Source organism: Arvicola amphibius, chromosome 7, assembly GCF_903992535.2.
Source record: "Arvicola amphibius chromosome 7, mArvAmp1.2, whole genome shotgun sequence".
In the NCBI taxonomy this organism is placed as follows: domain Eukaryota; kingdom Metazoa; phylum Chordata; class Mammalia; order Rodentia; family Cricetidae; genus Arvicola; species Arvicola amphibius.
The window spans coordinates 53,083,619-53,101,049 of NC_052053.1; the positions used below are offsets into that span (position 1 = coordinate 53,083,619).

General features: G+C 41.5%; 1 protein-coding gene across 2 annotated transcripts; it reads left to right on the forward strand.

Moving 5' to 3' along the window:
- On the forward strand, window positions 1-17,138 carry LOC119818617 (complement C5-like). Of its 2 annotated transcripts, none has more exons than XM_038336236.2 (9): window positions 1-133; window positions 2,495-2,687; window positions 4,607-4,784; window positions 8,728-8,798; window positions 9,120-9,211; window positions 11,744-11,826; window positions 12,478-12,540; window positions 12,876-13,091; window positions 16,830-17,138. In XM_038336236.2, exons 1-9 carry the CDS (start codon window positions 54-56, stop codon window positions 16,847-16,849), a joined length of 996 nt encoding a protein of 331 aa, XP_038192164.1. In that variant the 5' UTR covers window positions 1-53; the 3' UTR covers window positions 16,850-17,138. The 2 variants fall into 2 exon arrangements, with proteins under 2 accessions (XP_038192164.1, XP_038192165.1); XM_038336237.2 differs by having other exon boundaries at window positions 4,622-4,784.
- The last annotated feature ends 293 nt before the right edge of the window (window positions 17,139-17,431 follow it).

Sequence of the window (17,431 nt, forward strand, 5' to 3'; positions counted from 1 at the left end):
CTTTAACCCAGTTTACTTAAAAGTAGCTTCAGGAAGGTCATGCCCATGGGTTTATGCCACTTCCAGCCATGGGCCTTTGGGGAGCACTTTGCTTTTTAATTTTCCTGGGCAAAACTTGGGGACAGGAAGAAACGTAAGTAAAACGATCCATCTTCACTTTCCTGGTGTCTTAGCTGTGGTGAGTGAAAAGGAGACTCGGGGTTGTATCGATTCGACAAGAACTGCCTGCTCCCGACATAAGGAGTGGGGAGTCTCAGCTACCATGAGAGCCGTGCACACGTCTGGATTTGGTGAGCGGCTAACAACACAACTGATCCCGTGGGATGGCTACCCGTAACAATGACGGAGATGATTATTCATGTCCTAGTTAGCAGAAGTGCAGAGTGAACCCGAGACCATCTATTTTATTGGCAGTTGTTACCTACTTGTACTTGGTGCTTAGTTTGTGCTTTTCTGGTCTAAGTGCAGTTAAGCCAGTGTAACTCAAATACGCATATCTTATAACACCAACAGCTGAATTTTAATTATTGATGTATAAGATTATTTTATAGTGGGTCACAATGTATCTTCACTACAGAAAAAAGTGAAACACTACGTTTGTAATGACATCTACATCATAAACCAGTTTGTTATAATTTTATTGCCACCAGAATCCTGTCCTTGTAAACAGTGTGAATATCTTAGGATTGGAAGTTACCTGAATGCTTCCTCACTGAACTTACTCTTTTCTGTTGTTTGTTGTAAGATGAGGTTTCCCCATGTTGTCTAGGCTGGACTTAGATCATATGCCCACGTGAGCCTCTGCCTTCTGCCCCCTGCTACCTGGTACTCTAGGTCTTTGCTGAAACCTGAACCCCATTGCACGTGGTGGTCTAAGGAACATTGTCCTTATCCACATTCATGTGGATGGCATTCCTTAATTAACCCTTCCTGAAACCAGCATAGGTACAGCTGGCAAGATGTATTTACTAAACTCTGAGGCATTTTCAGTCCGAGAAAGAGGACAGCCAAGCCAACTGTCATGACACCTACTTTGTGATGGTTTCTGAGGGCAGGAGAAGATGTTTCTAGAGCTTGAATTCTATTTTAAGATAATGAATAAGTGAGCCTATGAAAATTAATGAACCAATGAAGGAATAAATGAGCCAATGAAAAAAACGAATGAGCCAATGAAGGAACAAATGAGCCAATGACAGACGAATAAATATGAATCAATTTCTGGAAAGTGAAGAATGCAGCGGGAGAGCACAGAGACCGAAGGCCCCTGTTTATTACTATGGACAGATAAGGTTCTCAGACAACGGTGATGTGCATATAGAGCCTGGGGGAAAAGAGGGGATGCCATGCACATGTCTGCAGAGAAAACAGAAACAGCCCTAGTGATACCTTCCTGTGCAAGCTCAGCAGCCTGAGTTTCTGAGAGTGCAGAGAAAATACACAAGATGAAATTTCCTCGCATGCACAGACTGCATTGCTGATGCCCTGATATGGACCAAAGTTCATCTGAAAGGAAGCTCAACAGCCAGCATTTAAAAATATATATTTATTTGTGTATGGGGGGTAGGCATGCCCATTGCTATCCCGGCCTATGAGATATGAACTGGGGTCCCTGATAAACCTAGAGGAGGAAGAGGAATGGAGGGAACAAGAGATACGAGAAAACGATGACAAGACAGGATTTCTGATCAAACCACAGTTGATTATTCCTCAGAAGCTGTTATATAGCTCAAGGGCAAGGGGGAGGGAGATGTGTCAGGTCTGCTGGAATTCAGGCCTGGAGACATCCCCAGCTGATAGGTAAATACTGAGGGTCTGTGATTGTTGACTAACAAAGGAAAACGCTAATGTTTTCTAAAAACCTGGTGTCCTCAGGTCTCACTAGGCTAATGTCCTAGGTCCAGAACTTGCCTGCAAAGGTGAATATCTTACTTGTGAACTTAAGAAGGCTGTAAACAAAATGCATATCTCAAAATACAGGTCTTTGCTTCCAGCACATTACACCACAGATGTGGGCAGGTCAAAGGGCACCTCCTAAGAGTCAGTTCTTTCCCTCTACTATGTGGGTTTCTGGGATCAAACTCAGGCCATTGGTCTTGATGCCTTTATATCTCAATTACTGTTTTTCTAAATGGACACCAACCTCTTAGCTGTTGCCAGGGTTTAATTACAACCTGTTTCATGCTGGAAAAGGTAAGTTGCCATCATAATAAATTTTGACTTTCAAAATAGCATTTTAGTTTGATTTTGTTATTTTTTGAAACATGGGGTTTCTCTGTGTAGCACTGGCTGTTCTGGAACTAACTCTGTAGACCAGGCTGACCTCAAATTCAGAGAAACACCTTCCTCTGCCTTCTGAGTGTTGGGATTAAAGGTATGTGCGACCGCCATCAGGCTTAAAATATGTTTTTAAAATTAATCTTGAATGAAAGAAAAATACCAAAAGTGTAAGAAAACCCGCAAAACAAACAAACCTTTTCTTTTACTGTTTCAACAGATACGTCATTTCAGCACCCAAAGTCTTCCAGGTTGGAGCATCTGAAAATGTTGTAATTCAAGCCCATGGCTACACGGAAGCATTTGATGCGACAATCTCTATAAGAAGTTATCCTGATAAAAAAGTGACCTACTCTTCAGGCTGTGTTTATTTATCTCCAGAAAATAAATTCCAAAACTCGACACTATTAACAGTATGTATTTATTCTTTGTTTTTTGTAAACATGCTTTTTGGTAAAATTTGTGCAAAAGTTGAACAATGGTAAAATTGCAGCCGTTACTGTTGCTCCATAGTCGTGTGGTTCTGAGATGGGAACAGGGGAAGTGATGAGTGAAGCACCAAACTCTGTGCAGAAATTACATTTGATTTTGAGCCAAGTGCGCCATGCCCACATCCTTAAAAATAAACTATTCTCAGTGAAAACATTTGGAGACGACCAGGAAATTCATCTGTGCACAGTGACAGAAAACACGCGATATTTGGCTTCTGAGCCCATCTTTTTTCACTTTCTATGGAGACCTCCAGTTGCATCCAGTTCCCAGAACTTTTTTTCTTTGTGGCTCAATAAAACTCCCCTGTATATACTGCATTTGCTGTATGCACTTAGCTGTTGATGGACAAGCAGACTGTCTCCGTAGCTTGGGAGTCATGAATAGTGCAATGATGAGGATGATGAATAGTGCAAGCATCTCTTACCGCATTGGCTTTTATCCCTCCTGGTAGATACCCAAGTGCTGCAGCTGGACCAGAGGCAGCTCTATTTTTAGGAACCCCCACACTGATTTTCCTTGTGCCTGCACCAGTTTTTACTCCTCTAGCATTGCATAAGGTTTCCCTGCCCCTACATCTTCCCTGGCGTTCTTGGTTTTGTTACCGTTCTCAGTGATAGCTGTTCCTCCTGCAGTGAGAGGAAATCCCAATGTCATTGGCGCTTTCCTGATGGTGAGGATTTCCAATGTCCACCAGTCCTCTGTGCTTCTCTGCTTATGAACTGTGTGATCGTTTCATTAGCCAATTTATTGCCTAGCTTGTTTGGAGTTTTGTTTGTTTTAGTACTGAGTTTTAAAAGTTCTTTATTCTAGAAATAATTTGTCTCAAAGAAGCTAACATTTTATTATGATGTCAGACTATGAAGGGATTTTGGCAAAACTAATTTATTATTATTGTTCCTACAGTAGTTTTAGTTAGTTTTCTTGTTTGGTTATGTTTATGAGACAGATTCTTACCATGTAGTCCTCAATAGACTTGAAAACAAGATCCTCCTGCCTTAGTTTCTGTAGTGGTATACTGTGCTATTACTACTATTATTATTATTTACTGTTTTCCAGACAAGGCTTGGAAGGAACAATCTAGAGTAGGCGATGATACTGCCACCTTCGTAGATATAGTGTCATTGCCAGAACTGATTATCCGAGTCCAGCAAGACAATTTGACATACAAGATAGTAATCTTTGCCTGTAACAATATTCTAATAGCTTTGGCTGCTTAGGAAATAGCTATGTAGACCAGGCTGGACTAGAACTCACATAGATCTGCCTTCCTCTGCCTCCTAAGTGCTTGGATTAAAGGCATGCACCATTACAGGCTCATTATTATTTTTTACAATTTCCTGTTAATGGGTATTTTGCCTACATGTGTATTTGGGCACCACAGCATGCAATAACAGAGGAGACAACAGGAAGTAAGATTCCTGGAACAAGAGTCAGGTGATTTGAGCTGCCACATGGGTGCTGGAAACTGAACTTTGTCCTCTGCAAGAGCCATCAGTGCTCTCAACTCCTGAGCCCTGTCTCCAGTGTCTCTTTAAAATTATGCAGTGCACAAGCTCAGTTTTGCAGTCCAGTGGTGGTGACACAAACCTTTAAACCCAGCACCTAGGAGGTAGAGGCAGGTGGATCTCTGTGAGGTCAAGGTCAGCCTGGTCTACAGGAATTAGTTGTAGGACATCTCCAAAGATACAGAGAAACCCTGTCTCAAAAAACCAAAGATCAAGCCAAAACAAACAAAAAGCAAGAACAAGCTCAATTTTGGTCTTACAGTCTGCAGTGGTTTGTTCTCTACAGGGTCAGCATGCGTTAGGACTTCACAATCATACTTTCACACGTGATGTTGGTTTGTTGTTTTCAGATTCAGGAAAAACAGTTGTCTGCAGGACAAAGCTCATTGTCATATGTGTATTTGGAAGTCGTGTCAAAGCATTTTTCAAAATCTGAAGAAAGGCCAATCCTCTATGACAATGGCTCTCTCTTCGTCCACACCGACAAGCCTGTGTACACTCCACAGCAGCACGGTAGAGTATCTGATGCTTCTTCCAAGGGAGAATGACATAAAGATATGGAACTTTGAATATCTGAAATTGATAATAGACCAGTTTCTACTTAACTCAAGAGAAACTCAGATCCTAATGACTTTTATGTTCTCACATAGCATTTTCACTTGTAATTTATAATGGAATTAGTAAATAAATAACATAACCAATGATTACTTTATCTTTCCTGTCAGAGAATTTATTCATCAAAAATGGAGAAGACATAATTGCAAATACAATTTTGGCACTGAGAATAAGTTATCTTAAGATCTTCTTTGTAAAACAATCTTGGATTCAGTAGCTAGTCACAAGGATGGAAAAAGAACCCCTGTGTAAAGGATTAGACCTCTGGCAGAGACTAAAGTACATCACAGAGGTGCCCAAGTGCTGATTGTCCACAGCGAGTCACCTCAGAAAGTGTCTGTTACCATGGTTTCATATTTATAGTTTTCCTATTGCGGGGAATGGCAGGAAAGACACTGGGACTGAGGAAAATCTGCATTTCCCCCCAAGAACTGTACATAAGACATAGGAAAAGTCAACATTGCTTGCAAATCCTTCTGTCTTTCCCCCTGCCACTTGCCATCTCTGGACCATTAGAGATGTCTTCATGGAAGATGTACATTGCAGGAAGAAGCAGGAATGTTTTTCATTCATGGTACTTTGGGGGACGGATTGACAGAGATAAGAGTAACTGTCATGCTTTGTTTTGGTGTTTAACTTTGTGCACAGTAGAGACCTTCTAATTTTGGTGGATGTTGGTGATGTCCATGGTGAGGTGAATGGGGCTGTATGATAATCAACACATTCAGCAGAGCTGCCTGTTATGTTGGCTTACAAAGGAAAGACTTAGACAGGGTCAGGGTGTTGTCCCCAGCTCAGACAGCGAGTCATTGCCAGAACTGTTGATCTGACTTCAACAAGACGACTTCTTCTATGAGATAGTAGTCTCTGCCTATAAAAATATTCTAAATACATCTTATTGATGTATTTAATGTGAAGACAGTTGAAGGATTATTAGCTTAAGCATCTTAGAATAAAGGCTTAGTCTCCGAGTCTTCCTTGGATAAAGGACCTTAGAATATTGTCCAGAGAACTTCAGTTCTTCATAGCCTGGGTCCCACCCTCTTTCCCAGGTCCCTTGTCTGCCATGTCCCCTCAGCTGTGGACTCAAGTTAGTTGTTTTTCCCGCTACTTCTCACACACATGGAGGTGAATGCAGTGTTACTTCTGCATAGTACGTTTTTATCCTTTCCTTTGACTCAGTAACTCCTGCTGGTAGCAATGCATAGAGGGATCCCTTCAGGAACCTGCAACTACAGCTCAGCCTGCCACCCCCAGCACATTTCCTCTCTCTCCTCCTCTGTCAGTGCTAGGGATAAGTCCAGGGCCTCCTACATCCCAGGCAAGTGCTCCAGCACTTAGGAACATCCCCAGTCCTCTCTTTTGTTCTCTCAAAATCCAAGGGTGTGTGCTCTGCAGCCTATGCACCTCCGTGCTGCTGGAAACCTACATGACTGTGTTTCTCCTCTCCTAGAGCATCAGACGGCATGCATATCAGACTTGGTCACCATTCTTACATCATTGTCTAGCACAAAGCAGGCATTGCAATTAAGTCGTGGCTTCAATGCGCAAATTTTATTGATCTTGCCTCTGATACACAGATTAATATTCTAAATTAAGTAAAAACTAGATTAGAAACTATGCAAATAATAGTCACCGAAATCATAATGATAACGTAAACATTTGTTCCATCTTTTCTGCTGAGTCATGAGGAGACTCTATCCTGTTGTACCTGTGAGTGTCATTGGAAGGTGACACTAATCTTCCCGTTTTATTAGTGAGGTTTAGAGGGTAAGATAACTCAGAACAGTAAGAGGAAGCAGCGAGACAAGACCACAGTTTTGAACTTCAGAACCTGTGATCGTAGGCCTTTCCACAGGCTGCTAACAGCTCCATCTTGACACCTGGACAGAGCAGGCAGGTTTGTCATAGACGGGAGGGAGAGTATGAGGTGGTGACAGCACTGAAGGGAGGAGAGCACAGGATGTGGGCGACCTGCTCATCATATTGGCTTTACCTATGGTCACGCACTCTCTGTGTTTGGAGCAGTTGTGAATCTGTGTAGACGACACACAACCCCCATGGGGGAGATTTTAAAGGCCTCCTACATGCAAGAAGAGCTATAGACAGTCAGTGGCTGCTCAGAGAGGGAGGCTTGGTTTTTTCCAGGGAGGAGCCCCCACAGCTGACCCAACACTGAACAATCCACCCTAAGCACATGCACATAAGAACAACACTAGATAAACATGTGTGTATGTGTATGTGTAAATATAACAATAATAGGCATGCAATTATACTACTTATGTATGCAGTTCCAAAAAAATAAAGACATTAAGCTAAAAGATACTGAGCACAATAAACAAAGACAAGGAAGATATTTTAAGGGATCAGTTTCAAATTTATAGAGATTAAAAAGTACAATGGTAGAGATAAAATACATCAAATGTTCCACTAATTATTTTTTGTGAACTGTTTTATTGTTGAATTGCCCTTGTTTTTTGTTTTTCGAGACAGGGTTTCTCTGTAACTTTGGAACCTGCCCTGGAACTCACTCTTGTAGACCATTTGGCCTCAAATACACAGAGATCTGCCTGCTTCTGCCTCCCAAGTGCTGGGATTAAAGGCGTGTGCCACCACCGCCCTATTCAATTTTCTTTTGGGAGATAAACAAGGTTTCTCTGTGTGACAGCCCTGACTGTCACACTCTGGAGGTCCTCATGCCTCCTCAAGCCTCTACCTCCCAAGAGCTGGAATTAAATGTAAATGCCACCACCTGGCTCTGTGTACCTACTTCTAAAGTGAATGAAAGAAGTAAGAAAATTAAGGACAAGTCAGCTGTGAGACACACAGCATTTAGAGAGTGGAGGGTCTCACAGGGCTTGGTGGTGCATGTCCGTGACCCCAGAACCCGGGAGGCTGATGAGAGGGTGTTATAAATCAGAGGCTAGCCTGGGCTACTTAGCAAGGAAACAAAGAGACGTGTTTCTGGACAGAGTGCTTGTCTAGGATGTGCAAGGACCTGCAGTTCTGCAATGTCACCTCTATTCTTTTAAAGAGGAGAGAAAAATCACAGGACCTGGGGCAATACATACAACAAAGTCACATGATCACAGCATATCACAGGAAGAGCTAATCTGGAGCCTTGCTAGTTTTCATAAGCAGGAGAGTGTATGCTATCTGAACCAAACATCAGCTTGTCCCTCAACCCTCCAGCCCTAATGTAAGGCAGTATTGTATGCTTTCATACATATTGTAAGTATTGTATGCTTTCATACAACCTATAGCGGAGCTCACTCTTTTGTTATGATGAAATTCACAATAAACGGAGGACTAATTACAGAAATAACTAATTTTATACTATCCCAGCAAGTTGTACATAAGTATTTTTATAAGTTAACTCTCTTGTTCACTAGAAGTAATCATGAGGACTTAGTTAAAATGAAAGAATCTTTAGCAATATATATGTTTACCAACAACTTTCTTTTAATAAATATGAGTTTTTATCTAGGGGCTCTATTTGTTTTTTAACAAGATTCATCTCATTGAAGATGTTTCATATATATATATATGAAAACATACATTTGGTTTTTCGAGACAAGGTTTCTCTGTGGCTTTGGAGCCTGTCCTGGAACTAGCTCTTGTAGACCAGGCTGGTCTCGAACTCACAGAGATCCACCTGCCTCTGCCTCCCGAGTGCTGGGATTAAAGGCGTGCGCCACCACCGCCCGGCCAAAATATATTATTAATCTTTGACAATGTCACTCATTGTATCTTAAATCATTTTTACCCTGATGATGTTTGTTTCAAAAATTAGTATAGTCCTTGCTCAACAAGGTTTTTGATGATATCACTTCTTCTTCAGTAAAGGTTGGTGTCCTTTTTCTGGGAGATGCCTTGGAGCCAGTTACACAGGAAACTGTCTTAACTTTCATAGTAAGTATGTGCTTAGTCCTGTGATGCTTCCCTCACAGACGGACGCACCCAGCAGGGTTGTTCCCGGGTGAGAGCTTTCTTGTCACATGACCAAACTCTTCCTGAGTGCTTGCTTGCTGTTCTGCTTCTCCATTTAGAGTTGAAGCAGGGCAGCTCCTCCCTGCACAGCATCATCTCCTTACAACCTTGGCTTCCAGCACTGTGGCCAAGATAAATCTCTAGTCTTCCAAAATTACCTGGTCATGGGTATTACTTTGTAACAACAATAAAAGACCTAAGGTGGGCATGTTTTTTTGGTTTTTTTTTTTTATTTCTCTAAAGGACCCTGAAGGATCAGAAGTTGACAAGGTACAAGGAAACAATCTTACTGGAACTGTGTCTTTTCCTGACTTCCAGATTCCTTCTAACCCCAAGTATGTAAAAATGTTTATTAATAACCTTTTTTCCCTAAAAAAACCAAAAAATCACCTGGAAGTTTTGGTTGTGGGGCAGAGGAAAGGTTAAGTGAGCACCTGATCTGACCACGGGCAGCGCACATGTGGCTTTGTAAAGCCTTCCAAAGGATGGTAGAAATTAGGCCCACTTCTCAGCAAAAGAGAAATGAATCCCAGATACCAGAGCACAGCCCAGCATACCAGGAGTCTCAGATTTCGAGCACACTGCAGAAACAGGATCACTTACATGTTGTTACTGCCAGCCTCAGCAGATAGCAAAACCCTGTTTCAGTAAATAAATACACAGATCTCTCTCTCTCTCTCTCTCTCTTTCTCTCTCTCTCTCTCTGTCTCTCTCTGTCTCTCTCTCTCTCTCTCTCTCTCTCTCTCTCTCTGTCACACACACACACACACAGATAGAGAAAAAATGTTTCCAAAATTTCCCACCCATTCTTTTTATAGAGAGAGCAATCAATTTAGAAGATAAAACAATCTTCAGGTGTCCTTTTTGCCTTTTTACCCTAACAGAGTTCCATCTCTGGGGAGAGGGCGTTAGGTTATGTTCTATTGAGAGAGCACTTATGCCTAGCAGGTGCAGAGATTTATTCAAAATGTGTGTGTCTGTGTGTGAGTGTGCATGTGTGTGTGTGTGTAGGAAATTTTGTTTTATTTGTTTCATATGCAAGGATTTAAGACCATGTTCATACAGAGGTTTATAACATACATGTTTAATGAGCACTGCTTGTGTGTGGAACTCACAATAAGAGAGCAAGCTGCCAAATAGAAGTCAAGTGTTCACAATCCCTGCTCTAAAGGAACATGGAGCAGGATATCTATGACAAGGGCAGCTATACTGTACTGTACTATACTGTACTGTACTGTTCTTTACTGTGTTGTACTATATTATTCCATACTATACTGTACTGCACTATACAGATAAGGACAGCTATACTACACTATACTGTACTATACTATACTATACTGTTCTATACTACACTGTACTGTACTACACTATACACAGCTACAGCAGACATTTCCAGTAGAAACACTTTAGAGTCACTTGTCCTGCATCCTCTCTAGGGGAAATTGTGTTTGGCTCATTTTGAAAACATTTTCTGAAAATCGTAGACTGAAGTTGGGAGCCTGAAATAATCTGGATGATTTAAAATTATACAATTTCTTAAAATGCCATAGGCTCCCTAGTGCAGAATCGAGTCTGCTATGTTATGATTCTGATTTCCCAGACGTCACTTCGTGCCAGCTGTCCACGCAGATCACTGAACTCCATCATGACTCCACTCTCCTGTCTTAGCAGCTTGGCCCCTGTTGTCCTCTATGCCCAGAACCCATTCTCCTTTATAGTGCTCTTCTCTGGGACTTGGGAAAATGACGCTTTGTGCAAATGCCATCCCTGGATACGGCGTAGTGTCCGCTTCGCTCTCCACCTCCTGTCCTGTGTATTTTCTCTTCTTCTCCATGTCTTATTCATTGTTTCTTTATCACCCCTCCCCATGTTAGACCCCAGGCTCCTTAAGATCAAGGCCCTGTCCATAGTGTTCATTTTAGCTCAGCAATTCAGCATCCTCGGTCCTTGGTTAAATACCTGTTGAGCAAGGACAATAGTCATGGCAACCGTGCTATCTCCTCCGTTGATCGCGTCCCTTATCTGCATGGTGGATATGGTTTTTCTCTTCCCCCAGTGATGTGCAGTAACTCGTGTGAAGCAAACCTGCTCAGAAAATGTGTGAGAATCTGAACTGGTGTGGACTGTTTGCTATAAAGTCTGCGGTTCTTCTGTCTTGATCTTTTTAAATCTCAGGGTAGTACTCACTGATTTTTTTTTGCTTGTTTGGTTTTTGGTATTGGTTTTCTAGACAGGGTTTCTCTGTGTAGATTTGGCTGTCCTAACTCTGAGGACAGGCTGACCTTGAATTCTGAATTGCACCTCCCAAAGTCTTGGAATTAAAAGCATGAGCTACCACTGCCCAACCCCTCTAAATATTTTTGGATGAAGGTTATTGGACAGGTTATTTTATGGTTTAAACCATCCATGCTTATTTTTCTAATACAAATGTGCTCATATGAGGTGTGAATTTCACCACTGGTATGCCATCTTTCCAAACATATTGTTATAATTTTTTTTACTATGTTGTGAATTTAGCATAAATTCCTGGATTAATTATATATTGAAATTGTTTCAGTTCTGCAATAAAAATTGCTATATATACATAAAATATGTAGGAAAAGATACAATACAAAAAACCTAATTGTTAAACAATTTATTTTATTTTTGAAATGTTCAGTTATGTCTATTTATTTTTAAAATATCTTTCCTCTAAACTTTTACTTTGGTATGTGTGAGAGTGTTTGTGTGCGTGCATGTATGCATGTGTATATCTACACGTATATACATAAATTCTTACTTTCTTAAAACAGAAATTACTAGAGTTCCTCTTGATAAGTTAAAACTCTTCGTTGCCCTCCATGATTTCAAACCTCTGGCTTCCACAGATACGGTAGATGGATGATTCAGGCTAAATATAGAGAAGACGCTTCCACCAACGGAACGACACACTTTGATGTCAAAGAACACGGTAATCTTCAATCTAAGAATCATTTATAAAACGTTAGTTTTTTCCCAGTAATTCTTTTCAGTAATGTAGCTGATGCAAACCACTCCCAGGTGGGGATGAGGTCCTGGGCCAGGGTGGTGGGAAGTCCTGGTTGGATATCCGGCTAGGAGTCGGTGCTTGTTAGAGGTTGTTAGAGGGCCACAGTGATGTGGAAGAGAATACTATCATGGGACAGTTTTAGAAAGATTTTATGCCTTCCACACCACTTTCTCTCTCACAGATAAAGCCTACAAAATAAGTCTCACACCAGTAAGTGATCAGCAGCACGAACTGAAAATTCAAGTTAATCTAACGCTTTGGTGGCTGTTTGGGAGTCTGGGATCAGCTTGCCTGTTAGTCCTGAGGAAGCCCACTGGCCCTTGTGGATTTTTGTTCTTCATAATAAAAGTGTTACAGTCCCAAGGGGAGCCTGGCTTATGATCATTCTAGGCTTACGATTTTGCGAAAAATAAACAATTAGCGACGAGTCAAGTAGTTAAATCAACAAACGATTAAGTTGACGAGAGTATTACAGGTCATATTGCAAGGACATGACCTATTTTTAAGTAATATTACATGAGTATGACACTGACCACTCTTCCCTCACTCCATCTCCACCCCTCCCCGCCATAGATGAAGCCCAAGACGTGAGTCTCCAGCCAACAGATTACCTGGAACAGAAAATAACAGAACAAGGTAGTCCACAAGTTGTATAGCACTGCGGTTACTGCATTCAAGACCAGAGAGCAGAAGACATGGGGTTTCCTTAATTGCAATGCAGCGGGCTGAGAAAAGATGCTTGTGGAGGTTTAGTTCACCCCTCTAATGATCCTTCACGCAAACTCAGGATTTCATTGGCCAGATCCTTACCCCGAACAAAGCAGTTCTTTATTATTTCCTCGCCTAAAATTATCTAAAATGCTTGGTTTCCCCGAGTATCTGGTGAGGGATTCCTTTGATGGTAGAGAAATTGACGCTTGAGATCCCTATGACTGTTGGTGGTAAGGACACGCGTATTGACATCGTTTCAGCTGCTACATACAAACATCCGGTGGTAAAGAAGTGTTGTTATGACGGAGCCAGACCTAGTGCCTATGAAACCTGTGAGCAGCGAGCAGACCGTGTGAAAACAGGCTCACGCTGTGTCCAAGCCTTTACTCACTGCTGCACCATGGCAACCCGGATCAGGGCAACCCGGATCAGAGCTAAAGACACCTTTAAAGGTGTCTATTTGGCAAGACACCCTGGTAAGTATGGTTTTTCCTATCGGAACTTTCCCAAACCTGCGTTACTTTGTGTAAATTAACTTCTTCAAGAAAAGCAGTTTTCATGTCCTACTTACAATTAGATTTGAAAGGCAGATAACTTGCAATGTCCAGAAGGAAACCCTGTTGTGTATTTGGGGGACTGGAAAAAGGATAGCACACTAGTTCAGAGCCAAGACTCAGTGGCACCGAAGGCCAGCTCACCATACAGTCTCCAAGGAGAGTTCCTCCCAAGTCTCACATGAGAACCTGAGATTGAGTAATCCAGTTGATAAAATGCAATGATTCTGTCACATTACAGTCACCAAAAGTTGAAATCTATTTCAGTGTTAGCATTAGTAGATGTTTCAGGATGAAAGAACTTTCTTAAGGTTTCCAAAACTTCAGGGACTCCTTTTCTATATAGTCTTAAAAAAAAAAAAAACAAGCAGAAAGAAGCCTTCTGATTTTCTTCTGAATACTTTTAATTTTTAATTATTTATTTTATTTGGGAGATTTTGATATAATCACATTATTTCCCCCTTTCCTTTGCCCCCTGCAAAACAGCCCATAAACCCCCCTTGCTCTCCTTCAAATTCATGCCCTCTTTTTTCATTGTTACAGTCATATGTGTATACATGTATATATGTGTCTATACATATATGTTCCTAAATATAACCTTCTCAGTCTGTATATTTACATGTATGCTTTTGGGAATAACTGGTTGTCATTGGATGAGCAATCAGTGTGCTCTTCCCTGGGGAAGACTCTCCCGCTCCCAGCCTTCCTCTGATGCTGTAGGTGTTTGTGTAGGGTTGGTACCTGGTGGTCTTTATCCCTCACTCTGGCATGTCTATTGCTGTGTCCTTGCAGGTCTATTGTTCACACTGTGGGAGCCATGTTGGGGAGACTGTCTGGTATAGCCTCTGGCATTACTAGGAGACAAAGTCTCGCAGTAAAACCTGATCCTCTGACTCACAACTGCCTATAATCAGATTGAGCCCTCTTCTAGCAGCTGTGAGCACCTACACTTGTGTGCACATAACCAGACACAGACACATAACAGACACATGACTGAAATAAAGTAAACCGTAAAGCAAGAGTAAAGTGTCCACATAAACATTTGGAATATAGGGAACATTACATATTTTACATATAGCATTTTATTACTGACTTTTCATATAACTGATCAAGGAAAGTATGATCTCGGTGACATAGATATGGAAACTGGTGAAGGAGCGGTGTATCTCACCTATACAATTATGAAATCAATGGTGTGTCTAACCTATACCATTATGAAGACAATGGTGCTTCTAATCTATACCACCCTGAATGCGATGGTATATCTAACCTATACACTCTGAACCTGTTTTGCATTCTTTTTATGGATTGAACTGAGCAAAAATGAACTGTTATAGAGGAAGTCTTTGATAAACTTTCAGATAACTGAGTTGTAACTTATACTCATAAGCCTCAGGCCATGTAGAGATGCACACACATTTAAGATACAATTCTCAGGTTTGTTTAAGAGGAGCTTTGAGGGGCTGAGAAACAAGACTTCTAGTGCCTAGAATAAATAAGCCTTTCCCCAAGGGAAGGGGGCATAGCCCTTAATGGTGCTGGTGTCAACAAAGACAAACCAAGTGAGAATATCAAATATAATTGCAAATAATGATTATTTATTGGATGGCTTAGCTGTTTACCCAGCTGACAGTGAATATCACCTAAGGATCAACTGCTTTTATGGAATATGTGGAGCAACCATTAGAGTCACAATAACCCCTTCCTGTCACCCACTAGGCTTCAAGAGCTCTGAGGTGGTTCAGAGAAACAAGGCAATGGGCCAGGTTTCAGATGCTCTTAAATTAAAAGCCATGAGCATCTCATTAAGAATATAGCATTAAATGAACATTATTTATTGTTACTGGAGTCTGTAGGTGAGGCTTCTGTTTATTTGATGTTTTAGATTCCTTTTTTTTATTTTTAAAATGAGGTTTAATCTAGCAGTTTTCATAGTCAAATGTCAGCTGTTATTATTTACTCATTAACAGTCAAAAATCTATAGAAAAGACAATAATATACATAATCCAGATTCTGTGCACATTTTCCTTCTTTATGTGGCTTATTATATTTTCTATTACTCTATTCATTTTTAAGGACTTTTTCTACCTTTTTTGCTCTCCCAAGCCTACACACACACACACACACACACACACACACACACACACTACAAAACATTTAGAGTTTTTTATCTGAATCTGTCTTTACTGCATATCTCTATCTTTTTTTTTATTTTATCACTGTTATTAAAATTTTTCACCTCCTCCCATTTCCCTCCCCCTCCCCCTACCCCCCTTCCTCTCTCTCTCCCATTCAAAGAGCAGTCAGGGTTCCCTGCCCTGTGGGAAGTCCAAAGTCCTCCCCCCTCCATCCAGGTCTAGGAAGGTGAGCATCCAAACAGACTAGGTTCCCACAAAGCCAGTTCATGGAGTAGAATCAAAACCCAGTGCCATTGTCCTTGGCTTCTAAGTCAGCCCTCCTTGTCAGCCATGTTCAGAGAGTCCGGTTTGATCACATGCTCCATCAGTTCCAGTCCAGTTGGCCTTGGTGAGCTCCCATTAGATCAGCCCCACCGTCACAGTGGGTGGGCGCACCCCTTGTGGTCCTGACTTCCTTACTCATGTTCTCCCTCCTTCTGCTCCTCATTTGGACCTTGGGAGCTCAGTCCAGTGCACCAATGTGGGTCTCTGTCTCTATATCCATCCATCGCCAGATGAAGGTTCTATGGTGATATGCAAGATATTCATCAGTATGGCTATAGGATAGGGCCAGTTCAGGCACCCTCTCCTCAGCTGCTCAAGGAGCAAGCTAGGGACATCTCCTTGACACCTGGGAACCCCTCTAGAGTCTAGTCTCTTGCAAACCTTTAAATGGCTCCCTTAATTAAGATATATATTTCCCTGCTCCCATATCCACTCTTCCTCCATCCCAACTGTCCCATTCCCCCAAGCTCTCCCCATCCTCCCCTTCTCACTTCTCTCTTCCCATCTCTCCTTACCCCCACTCCACCCCACCCCCAAACTCTCAATTTTTGCCTAGCAATCTTGTCTACTTCCAATATCCAGGAGGATAACTACATGTTTTTCTTTGGGTACACCTTCCTATTTAGCTTTTCACTTTCCGTCTGAACCAAACATAGCCGTACAAAGAGCCGTAAATTATTTTCTCTAATTATTGTGTTGTGTTTGCATGTATGGGTATGCATGTATGTATGTATATTAGTGTGTGATGTGTTCGTGTAGATGTGTGCACATACACAGATGGGTGTGCGACCACAGATGTGGACAAAGATGTTGGGTGTCCTTCTCAGTTACTCCCCACTTTATCTTTTGAGACAGAATCTCTCACTGACCCTGGAGCTCCCTGATGTGGTTGGGCCACCTGGACAGTGACCTCCAGGGATCCTTGTGCCCCTGCCTCTCCAGGGCTGGGAATGCAGATGTGCACTGCTGTGCCCCACATTAGCATAGGTACTAGGAATCCAAGTGCAGGTCCTTAGTTTGTACAGCAAACACTTTACCCATGGAATGTCTCCCTGCTACTATTTTCCCTAATGTAAAGAGGGCATTTAAAAGAAATTAGGTATTATAAGGGTCATAATAATTTCTGTGACTAATGTTCTTCACAGTAGTGCCTGATTTTTTCCAATTTTAGTTCAAATTTCTTGAATCTTTTACTTAGGAAAAAAAGAGGAGATCTAACTGCATGGAATATCTAACTGTTAAACCCAGAAGACGGTGCTCACGGCACTGTGGCTGCCACAGTGAATGCTGACACGCTGCTCATGGAAAGCTGAAGACTCAACAGCACACACTGCTGTGTGCCACGGTGCTGCCCAGGTGCCCAGATGTCTGTAACCCTGGATCAATTCACCACAAACGACCAGATGTGCCAGCAGAGCATGGAACCCTCTAAAATCATACTGTGCCTATAAATATGTGTCAAAGCAGAATATTTAAATCAATAAAAATTATCACCCATGTTGAGAAATTTTCAATGATGAATTTTTTTCTCATGTTACTTACATCTTAGCTATTGGTGCCTATCCCTTGGCCAGTTTTCTGTACTTGGCAATTTATTCCTATTCTTCCCCACCTTCATTTTTATTTTTTCTGCAATTGTTTACATCAGGATCATTTTCTTTTATGTAACTTTTATTTTAAGACAAATTCAGTTAATTGTTTGTTTTTCATTTAATTTCTGCCTTTTGGGGACTTTAGCTGTTAGTTGTTTCAATTTGTTGACCATAATAATTTAATACGTACAGCCTGGGGTCTGTAGGT